This window comes from Entelurus aequoreus, linkage group LG03 (assembly GCF_033978785.1).
Source record: "Entelurus aequoreus isolate RoL-2023_Sb linkage group LG03, RoL_Eaeq_v1.1, whole genome shotgun sequence".
NCBI lineage: Eukaryota > Metazoa > Chordata > Actinopteri > Syngnathiformes > Syngnathidae > Entelurus > Entelurus aequoreus.
Genome location: NC_084733.1, coordinates 13,107,217 through 13,119,581, shown reverse-complemented (window position 1 = coordinate 13,119,581; position 12,365 = coordinate 13,107,217). Strand labels below are relative to the sequence as shown.

Below are 12,365 nucleotides of genomic sequence, written 5' to 3'. Positions count from 1 at the left end.
GTTAGCTTTTACGGCTAATACCGAAGCACGGTGATGTGTTACTACCGTATTTTTCGGAGTATAAGTCGCACCGGCCGAAAATGCATAATAAAAAAGAAGGAAAAAAACATATATAAGTCGCATTTTTGGGGGGAAATTTATTTGATATGACCCAACACCAAGAATAGACATTTGAAAGGCAATTTAAAATAAATAAAGAATAGTGAACAACAGGCTGAATAAGTGTACGTTATATGACGCATAAATAACCAACTTAGAACGTGCCTGGTATGTTAACGTAACATATTATGGTAAGAGTCATTCAAATAACTATAACATATAGAACATGCTATACGTTTACCAAACAATCTGTCACTCCTAATCGCTAAATCCCATGAAATCTTATACGTCTAGTCTCTTACGTGAATGAGCTGAATAATATAATTTGATATTTTACGGTAATGTGTTAATCATTTCACACATAAGTTGCTCCTGAGTATAAGTCGCACCCCCGGCCAAACTATGAAAAAAACTGCGACTTATAGTCCGAAAAATACGGTACTAGAGAAAAAGAGTTCCTCAGTGTTTTCTCTCACAATAACAATGTCGCTACTGTTTGGTTACTAAGCGGGTTACGGAACGTAAATGAAATATTGTTGACGGTTTTTCAGTGCATTTTTAAAGGGATTTAGAGGTGAAATTGATTGCTCCCATTAGCTGCATTGCCAGCCACCTCGAACAAAAAAAGTGCAGTTCCCCTTTAACACACATGACTTTCACACCAATATATTTAAAAGCGCTGGATCAAACCACTGGTAAATGTAGCTCTCTTTGACCAGATGCTGATTTATTGACAAATATTTTCTACAGCACAACCAATGTTGGAATGACGCAAAGAGCAATCTTAACCTCTTAAGGCCCAAGCTGTTTGTTTACATGCTTTTTTTTTATTTCTCTTTGCTATTTGGGCTTATTGGACCCTAATTACAATAAAAACTAAGAATCATCTTTTGATATAATGTACTTAGTCCATAAGTAACAAACGTGTACTTCATGTTTAGTGACATGCTAATTCTTATTTTTACACTTGTTTTTTCCAAATTCCATTGTATGTTATACTCTTCTGACACCACCAGATGGCAGTATAAGTGTCCACATAAGGGCCATAAGACCCCAATTCAGTAGTGTACACCATTTTGGAAATAAGAGCTAAAAAGTGCTGTCCACGCATGTGGCCAACTAAGCCTTTTTAAGGGATTGGATTTATATAGCACCTTTTTCCAAACTCTCAGAGCGCTTCACACTGAGTAGCCATTAAGTCATTCACAATTCAGTGGTGTTAAGCTACATTTTAGCCGCAGTTGTCCTGGTAGACTGATGGAAACACCATCAACTTTCATAACATTCACACTTGGGCTTACACCTTTAGATTAAGCTGCTAAGTGCTGAACAGTCGTCATACCGCAAATGCACCTACTGCCCTCTTGTGGAGTTCATTTAAAAAAAAGAGTTTGTCAGGAGGTTGCCTACAGCCACACTTGTTGATGCCAATGTTTTTAGACCCCTGGGTTATTTGCTTTTGTAGACCTTTCACTTTAGTCTTCTATATTCCTGTAATTATCCCTCCCGTGTGCTTGTAGGTCCGCCAGCTGGTTCCGCAGCGAGACCAGGCCCTCATAGAGGAACACGCCCGGCAGCAGAACAACGAGCGTCTGCGTCGGCAGTTCGCCAATCAGGCTAATGTCATCGGGCCTTGGATCCAGACCAAGATGGAGGTCAGTACGAGCAAACTGTCCCCATCGCTAAATTGACTGCGGGTTTGTTTTGTTTTTTCGTCCTCTAACGTTTTTTTGTCCCGTACAGGAAATCGGCTACATTTCCATGGAGTTGCACGGCACCTTGGAGGACCAGCTGACACACCTGCGGCAGTACGAGAAGAGCATCGTCAACTACAAGCCAAAGATCGAACAGCTGGAGGGAGACCACAAGCTCATACAGGCGGCGCTCATCTTCGACAACAAGCACACCAACTACACCATGGAGGTACACACTACCTTTTAATAGTACTATACATACACCATGGAGGTACATACTACCTTCTAATAGTACTATACATACACCATGGAGGTACACACTACCTTCTAATAGTACTATACATACACTATGGAGGTCCACACTACCTTCTAATAGTACTATACATACACCATGGAGGTCCACACTACCTTCTAATAGTACTATACATACACAATGGAGGTCCACACTACCTTCTAATAGTACTATACATACACTATGGAGGTCCACACTACCTTCTAATAGTACTATACATACACCATGGAGGTACACACTACCTTCTAATAGTACTATACATACACTATGGAGGTCCACACTACCTTCTAATAGTACTATACATACACTATGGAGGTACACACTACCTTCTAATAGTATTATACATACACCATGGAGGTCCACACTACCTTCTAATAGTACTATACATACACCATGGAGGTACACACTACCTTCTAATAGTAATATACATACACCAGGGAGGTCCACACTACCTTCTAATAGTACTATACATACACCATGGAGGTACACACTACCTTCTAATAGTACTATACATACACGATTGAGGTCCACACTACCTTCTAGTAGTACTATACATACACCATGGAGGTACACACTACCTTCTAATAGTACTATACATACACTATGGAGGTACACACTACCTTCTAATAGTACTATACATACACCATGGAGGTACACAGTACCTTCTAATAGTACTATACATACACAATGGAGGTACATACTACCTTCTAATAGTACTTCACATACACCAAAGAGGTACACACTACATTCAAATAGTACTATACATACACCATGAAGGTCCAAACTACCTTCTAATAGTACTATACATACACCATTGAGGTACACACTACCTTCTAATAGTACTATACATAAACCATGGAGGTACATACTACCCTGTAATAGTACTATACATACACTATGGATGTACACACTACGTTCTAATAGTACTATACATACACCTTGAAGGTCCACACTAGGTTCTAATTGTACTATACATACACCATGAAGGTCCACACTACGTTGTAATAGTACTATACACACACCATGGAGGTCCACATAGTGCTATACATACACCATGAAGGTCCACACTACGTTCTAATAGTACTATACATACACCATGGAGGTCCACATAGTACTATACATACACCATGAAGGTCCACACTACGTTGTAATAGTACTATACATACACCATGGAGGTCCACATAGTACTATACATACACCATGAAGGTCCACACTACGTTCTAATAGTACTATGCACACATCATGAAGGTCCACACTAGGTTCTAATAGTACTATACATACACCATGAAGGTCCACACTACGTTGTAATAGTACTATACACACACCATGGATGTCCACATAGTACTATACATACACCATGAAGGTATACTATACATAGACCATGGAGGTACACCATCTTCTAATAATACTGTACTATTATTACACCATGGAGGTATACATTACTTTCTAATAATACTATGCATATTCTTTATACTAATAGAGTACACACCACTGTACCTAAATAGTATACACTTTTTTTTAAGCAGTCATGAAAAACAACCTTCTACATGTAAAGTGCTGCACATAATAGGGTGAAAATGTGTCGAAACACGTATCCTTATGGTATACACCGTGCTATTAGTTTGATAACAAATAAACCACATAGTGGCGCTGTTATATAACTCCAGATTTTGAGTCTTTTCAGATTAACTTGACATTTCTCACACAGCTCTTCAAAACATCCAAAGTAACTCTGTTGCACACCTTTAAAGGACTGACAAGTGTGTCAAATTTGATAATATTGTTTAAAAAAGTATGGCCTCCATCCATCTTCTTTCGCTTATCCGAGGTCTGGTCGCGGGCGCAGCAGCCTAAGCAGAGAAGCTCGGACTTTCCTCTCCCCAGCCGCTTTGTCCAGCTCCTCCCGGGTATTCCCGGGGCGAGGCCAGCCGGGAGACATAGGCACTGCAACGTGTCCTGGGTCTTCCTCATGGCCTGCTATCGGTCGGACGTGCCCAGGGAGGCGTCCGGGGGGCATTCATACCAGATGCCAGAACCGCCTCATCTGGTTCCTCTCGATGTGGAAGAGCAACAGCTTTATTTTGAGCTCCTCCCGAATAACACAGCTTCTCTAAGGGAGACAGAGCTATGCCACTCGACGGAGGAATCTTATTTTGGCCTCTTGTACCCGTGATCTTGTCCTTTACGGTCTTAACCCAAAACTCATCACCATAGGTGAGGATGGGAACGTAGATCGACTGGTAAATTGAGAGCTTTGCCTTCTGGCTTAGCTCCTTTTTTACCACAACGGATCGATACAGTGTTTGCATTACTGCAGATGCCGCACCGATCCCCCTGTCGATCTCACGATCCACTCACCCTCACTTGTGAACAAGACTTCGAGGTAATCAAACTCCTCGACTTGGGGCAAGATTATGGCCGCCATTAATCTAAATGTCTTTGCAGGGTCACAGCTGGGTCTTAGCAGTGATGACAATACTTTGAGGACCCATACGGGGTGCCTCATTTGGAATGTACGTCTAATTTAGGGACTCAAAGTCTGGGATTTGTTGTGTTCATACAAATGAAGTACTAATAGCTGTGGCTTTGTCAAAACTCATTTGTCTGAACATTAGAAATGTCAAACTAATATTCCAAGAAGACATAGTTAACACAATCCATCCATTTTCAGTGGGCGCTTGTTTAACTTAAGTAGTGTTTTTTTCATGCAAGTACAAAAAGAAGTTACTCAAGTATCAGATCCTCACTAATTAATTGCAGCACATCCGAGTGGGCTGGGAGCAGCTGCTCACCACCATCGCCCGCACCATCAACGAGATCGAGAACCAAATCTTGACGCGAGACGCCAAAGGCATCACCCAGGAGCAGCTCAACGAGTTCCGGGCCTCCTTCAACCACTTTGACAGGGTCAGTAATCCATTACTAGCCATTACTAGACACTACACACTAGACACTACTAGCCACTACTCACTAAATGCAACTAACCACTACCAGTCACTAGTAGTTACAACTAAACGCTACTTGATGCTACTAGCCACTTGTAAACACTACTAACTAACAGCTCATAGTCACAACTAGCCACTACTAGCAGGCAGCTCCTAGCCACTACTGGCCACTACTAACCACAATTAGCTACTACTAGCCAATACTAACAAACCGTTTGTAGCCACTATTAGCCACAACTAGAAGCAGCCAGTGCTGGCTACAATTAGCGCTAATTGTGACTACACTACTAGCCATAACCAGTGGCTACTAACCACTTCTAGCAGCTACTAGCCACAACTAGCAGCTACTACCTAACCACTAGTAGCCACTATTAGCAACAACTAGCTGGTACGATCTATAACTAGTCTCTACTAGCCACAACTAGCCACTAATATCAGCTATGAGCCACAATTAGCCACTACTACCAGCTACTAACCACAACTAGCCACTACTCTACAGTAGTAACCACAACTAGCCAATACTAACTAGCCGCTAGTAGCCGCTACTAGCCAAAACCAGCCAGTACAAGCCATAACTAGCCGCTACTAGCAGCTATTAGCCACAACTATCAGCTACTCCCTAACCGCTAGTAGCCACTGTTAGCCACAACTATCTGCTAGTAGGCGACTACAAGCCATAACTAGCAGCTATTAGCCACAACTATCAGCTACTCCTTAACCGCTAGTAGCCACCGTTAACCACAACTATCTGCTAGTAGGCATAACTAGCTGCTACTAACCACTACTAGCCACATCTAGCCTCTACTGGCAGCTACTAGTCACCTCTAGCAGCTACTATATTACTAGCCAAAACTATCTAGTGTGTGTGTGACAATCATTGGTACTTTAATCTTTAATCTTTAACCACGACGAGCAGCTACTAACCACTACTGGCCACTACTAAACACAACTAGTTTCTACTATCCAATAATTAACCTGTAGTAGGCACTACTAGCCACCACTAACCGCTACTAACCACAAGCAATACTAGCTGCTACTAGCAGGTATTAGCCACAACTATCAGCTACTCCCCAACCGCTAGTAGCCACTGTTAGCCACAACTATCTGCTAGTAGGCGACTACAAGCCATAACTAGCAGCTATTAGCCACAACTATCAGCTACTCCCTAACCGCTAGTAGCCACTGTTAGCCACAACTATCTGCTAGTTGGCATAACTAGCTGCTACTAACCACTACTAACCACATCTAGCCTCTACTGGCAGCTACTAGTCAGCTCTAGCAGCTACAATATTACTAGCCAAAACTAACCATGACGAGCAGCTACTAACCACTACTGGCCACTACTAAACACAACTAGCCTCTACTATCCAATAATTAACCTGTAGTAGGCACTACTAGCCACCACTAACCGCTACTAACCACAAGCAATACTAGCTGCTACTAGCAGGTATTAGCCACAACTATCAGCTACTCCCCAACCGCTAGTAGCCACTGTTAGCCACAACTATCTGCTAGTAGGCGACTACAAGCCATAACTAGCAGCTATTAGCCACAGCTATCAGCTACTCCCTAACCGCTAGTAGCCACTGTTAGCCACAACTATCTGCTAGTTGGCATAACTAGCTGCTACTAACCACTACTAACCACATCTAGCCTCTACTGGCAGCTACTAGTCAGCTCTAGCAGCTACAATATTACTAGCCAAAACTAACCATGACGAGCAGCTACTAACCACTACTGGCCACTACTAAACACAACTAGCCTCTACTATCCAATAATTAACCTGTAGTAGGCACTGCTAGCCACCACTAGTCGCTACTAACCACAAGCAATACTAGCCGCTACTAGCAGGAATTAGCCACAACTATCAGCTACTCCCTAACCGCTAGTAGCCACTGTTAGCCACAACTATCTGCTAGTAGGCGACTACAAGCCATAACTAGCAGCTATTAGCCACAACTATCAGCTACTCCCTAACCGCTAGTAGCCACTGTTAGCCACAACTATCTGCTAGTAGGCATAACTAGCTGCTACTAACCACTACTAGCCACATCTAGCCTCTACTCGCAGCTACTAGTCACCTATAGCAGCTACTATACTACTAGCCAAAACGAACCACGACGAGCAGCTACTAACCACTACTGGCCACTACTAAACACAACTAGCCTCTACTATACAATAATTAACCTGTAGTAGGGACTACTAGCCACCACTAGTCGCTACTAACCACAAGCAATACTAGCCGCTACTAGCAGGTATTAGCCACAACTATCAGCTACTCCCTAACCGCTAATAGCCACTGTTAGCCACAATTATCTGCTAGTAGGCGACTACAAGCCATAACTAGCAGCTATTAGCCACAACTATCAGCTACTCCCTAACCGCTCGTAGCCACTGTTAGCCACAACTATCTGCTAGTAGGCATAACGAGCTGCTGCTAACCACTACTAGCCACATCTAGCCTCTACTGGCAGCTACTAGTCACCTCTAGCAGCTACTACACTACTAGCCAAAACTAACCATGACGAGCAGCTACTAACCACTACTAAACACAACTAGCCTCTACTATCCAATAATTAACCTGTAGTAGGCCCTACTAGCCACCACTAGTCGCTACTAACCACAAGCAATACTAGCCGCTACTAGCAGGTATTAGCCACAACTATCAGCTACTCCCTAACCGCTAATAACCACTGTTAGCCACAACTATCGGCTAGTAGGCGACTACAAGCCATAACTAGCAGCTATTAGCCACAACTATCAGCTACTCCCTAACCGCTCGTAGCCACTGTTAGCCACAACTATCTGCTAGTAGGCATAACGAGCTGCTGCTAATCACTACTAACCACATCTAGCCTCTACTGGCAGCTACTAGTCACCTCTAGCAGCTACTACACTACTAGCCAAAACTAACCACGACGAGCAGCTACTAACCACTACTGGCCACTACTAAACACAACTAGCCTCTACTATCCAATAATTAACCTGTAGTAGGCACTACTAGCCACCACTAGTCGCTACTAACCACAAGCAATACTAGCCGCTACTAGCAGGTATTAGCCACAACTATCAGCTACTCCCTAACCGCTAATAGCCACTGTTAGCCACAACTATCTGCTAGTAGGCGACTACAAGCCATAACTAGCAGCTATTAGCCACAACTATCAGCTACTCCCTAACCGCTCGTAGCCACTGTTAGCCACAACTATCTGCTAGTAGGCATAACGAGCTTCTGCTAACCACTACTAGCCACATCTAGCCTCTACTGGCAGCTACTAGTCACCTCTAGCAGCTACTATACTACTAGCCAAAACGAACCACGACGAGCAGCTACTAACCACTACTGGCCACTACTAAACACAACTAGCCTCTACTATACAATAATGAACCTGTAGTTAGGCACTACTAGCCACCACTAGTCGCTACTAACCACAAGCAATACTAGCCGCTACTAGCAGGTATTAGCCACAACTATCAGCTACTCCCTAACCGTTAGTAGCCACTGTTAGCCACAACTATCTGCTAGTAGGCGACTACAAGCCATAACTAGCAGCTATTAGCCACAACTATCAGCTACTCCCTAACCGCTAGTAGCCACTGTTAGCCACAACTATCTGCTAGTTGGCATAACTAACTGCTACTAACCACTACTAGCCACATCTAGCCTCTGCTGGCAGCTACTAGTCACCTCTAGCAGCTACTATACTACTAGCCAAAACGAATCACGACGAGCAGCTACTAACCACTACTGGCCACTACTAATTAACTGCTAGTAGGGACTACTAAACACAACTAGCAGCTACTAGCCACAACTAGCTGCTACTACCTGTAGTAGGCACTACTAGCCACCACTAGTCGCTACTAACCACAAGCAATACTAGCCGCTAGTAACCACTACTAGCCACAACTAGCAGCTAATATCCACATTTAGTAGCCACTATGCACAATTAGCAACTACTAGCCACAACTTGGATATTACTAGCCGGTACTAACCACAACTAGGCACTACAGGCCACTACAAACCACATCTTGCCACTACTAATTAACTGCTAGTAGGGACTACTAAACACAACTAGCAGCTACTAGCCACAACTAGCTGCTACTAACCACAACTAGACGCTACTAGTCGCTACTGTAAATTGACTATCGACTCACACGTTGTTGTGTAAAAGGTGGTAACACAAGTGCGTACACTAGTGATGAATATTGGGTGTGATTGTTACCTAGCACTGTCTTCATGATGACACACAATCATCTCAGCAAAAGAGCACAACGAGCTGCTGCTTTTGTCCATCCACCCATCCATTTTCTACCGCTTGTCCCTTTCGGGATGCGGGGGGTGCTGGAGCCTATCTCGCTACTGACAAATGAAGTGATGAAGATCGAAGAACAAAGTGTGTTTGATGATGTGTGGATACGTTGACGTCGATGCATGATATGCTGCATGCTCTTATGTCTCGTTAAACCAAGACCAGGCTCTGCTTCACAATTATATTTATATAGCGCCTTTCGTCAGAGACTCAAAGCGCTTTACATAGTGGAACCCACTATCCACATCTTTAAGCTGCATTTAACCCAGTGTGAGTGGCACTGAGTAAAGTGGACACAACGGCAGTGACTAGGATGGCGGAAGCGGGGATCGAACCTGGAACCCTCAGGTTGCTGGCACGACCCCCGCCACATGTCACGCGACATGTTGGAATTTATAACATACACTATATTGTCAAAAGTATTTGGCCACCTGCCTTTACTCACATATGAACTTGAAGTGCCATCCCATGGAATTGTCCAAAATGTTTTGGTATCCTGGAGCATTCAAAGTTCCTTTCACTGGAAGCCCAACTCCTGAAAAACAACCCCACACCATAATTCCTCCTCCACCAAATTTCACACATGCAGTCCCAAATGTAGCGTCCTCCTGGCAACCTCCAAACCCAGACTGGTCCATCAGATTGCCAGATGGAAAAGCGTGACTCATCAGTCCAGCATCCCACGCTTTCCATTGGACTTGGTGATGTATGGCTTAGATGCAGCTGCACGGCCATGGAAACCCATTCCATGAAGCTCCCTGCGTACCGTACGTGGGCTAATTGGAAGGTCACATGAAGTTTGGAGCTCTGCAGCAACCGACTGTGCAGAAAGTCTTCCCACTATGCGCTTCAGCATCCGCTGACCCCTCTCTAGGCACCTACTCAGTAGCCTAGGGGTTAGAGTGTCCGCCCTGAGATCGGTAGGTTGTGAGTTCAAACCCCGGCCGAGTCATACCAAAGACTATAAAAATGGGACCCATTACCTCCCTGTTTGGCACTCAGCATCAAGGGTTGGAATTGGGGGTTGAATCACCAAAAATGATTCCCGGGCGCGGCCACCGCTGCTGCTCACTGCTCCCCTCACCTCCTTTACTTTAACTTTAACTTCTCTGTCAGTTTATGTGGCCTCACTGCAAAAACTGAAATCTAAGTAAGATGAAATATCTCAAATAAGGGTGATATTTGCTACTTTTTTGTCTGATAAGATAATTCCTCTCACTAAGCAGATTTTATGTTAGAGTGTTTTACTTGTTTTAAGGGTTTTGGTCCTAAATGATCTCAGTAAGATATTACAGCTTCTTGCTGAGATTTGATGACCTATATTGAGTAAAACATGCTTGAAACTAGAATATAAACTGTTGCAAAGCTGTGTCATCAACACTCACAAGTATAAAACTACTTTTTTAAAGTAATAATTTCTTATTTCAAGCATGAAAAAAAAAAAATCATGATGCCGAGCGCATATGTCAAGATAATGGCACTAGCATTTACTTATTTTAACAATATTTTTCAACATGTTGAGCAAAAAGGTCTCATTTTTTTCTACCAAGAAAAGTGCACTTGTTATTAGTGAGAATATACTTACTTTAAGGTGTTTTTGGGTCAATTTAGATTAGCTATGTTTACTTGTTTTGGAAAGTCTTGACAAGCCAAATTTCCTTGTTCTATTGGCAGATAATTTTGTTTAGTTCAAATAAAATACCCCTCATTTCTTGTTTTCGAACACTTGACTTTCTGCAGTGCTACCACTTGGTGGCTGAGTTGCTGTTGTTCCCAAACTCTTCACTTTTCTTATAATAAAGTTGACTTTGGAATATTTAGGAGCGAGGACATTTCACTACTGGATTTGTTGCACAGGTGGCATCCTATGACAGTTCCACGCTGGAAATCACTGAAAGCGGCCCATTCTTTCACAAATGTTTATGCCTAAGTGCTTGGCTTTATACGCCGGGCCAAGTGATTAGGGACACCTGATTTTCATCATTTAGATGGGTGGCCAAATATTCTTGGCAATATAGTGTATATATACTGTATGTACTCACTTGTGTCGCCACATATTTACACAAGAATGTTTGTGTGTTAATAATACATCTATACTGCCTGTACAAGCTGTGCACTGACTACTCTAAAGTAAGTTTACTTTCTGTTGTACCGGACATCATAAAGTGCTTGTTTGAATGCGAGGGTCCTCTTCTTTAGTCAGATACTGCACATGATGTGTATGACATGCATGTGATACTACTACTACACTATCTGCCTGCCACACCCACCGTAAAGCTTGATAATGCCTCACACACATGCTAATGCTAACGCTCTGTTCTCTGTTTGTCTCCTGCATGCTCACGTTACCCCGCACACCCCCCTTATGCATGGTACACCCCCGCCCCTTTGGACCACGCCCCTCCACCCCCCCACCCTCCCCACACTGACACACCGTACGTGTTGCTGCATGGCCTGCGGCCGGACCCCCCACCCCTCACTGCAACACCACCACCACACCCAGGACCACTCGGGCTCACTGGGTGCAGAAGAGTTCAAGGCCTGCCTGATCAGCCTGGGCTTCGATATCGCCAACGATGCACAGGTACAGTCGTGGCTCCGCCCCCTATCTGACGTGTCACTCTTCTTCTTCTTCTTCTTGTTTCCTTCCTGCTTCTTATCTTTCCTTTTCCACTTGACCACTTTTACACACTTGTATCCAAATGTGGCTCCTCCTCCCCTTTTTTCCTCCTCTTTTTCCTCATCTTTTGGCTTCCTGTCCTTCTGTGTGGTCTCTTGCCCACCTTGTAGAAGAGAACAGGAGTGATGGACCCCGACGACTTCAAGTCCTGCCTTATCTCCATCGGTTACAACCTGGTAACACACTCAAGGAATATTCATGAACGTGGGATTGCATGTCTTTCATACACTAATACACTAGTTGTCGATTTTTCATATAGTACTACACTAGTTGTCGATCTTTCATATAGTACTACACTAGTTGTCTATCTTTCATATAGTACTACACTAGTTGTCGATCTTTCAT

The 12,365-nt window shown here is 43.5% G+C and overlaps 1 protein-coding gene across 4 annotated transcripts in view; it reads left to right on the top strand.

Annotated features, from left to right (window-relative positions):
* The window catches only part of actn1 (actinin, alpha 1), a 118,012-nt gene that overhangs the window by 98,900 nt on the left and 6,747 nt on the right, over positions 1-12,365 (top strand). For 2 of the 4 annotated variants that reach the window (XM_062041261.1, XM_062041260.1), the window contains exons 16-20: positions 1,620-1,754; positions 1,843-2,022; positions 4,846-4,992; positions 11,844-11,924; positions 12,131-12,196. In XM_062041261.1, the coding sequence (XP_061897245.1) occupies positions 1,620-1,754; positions 1,843-2,022; positions 4,846-4,992; positions 11,844-11,924; positions 12,131-12,196 (609 nt within the window). The remainder of the gene's footprint in view (positions 1-1,619; positions 1,755-1,842; positions 2,023-4,845; positions 4,993-11,843; positions 11,925-12,130; positions 12,197-12,365) is intronic. The other 2 variants (XM_062041262.1, XM_062041263.1) reach the window with 2 other exon arrangements.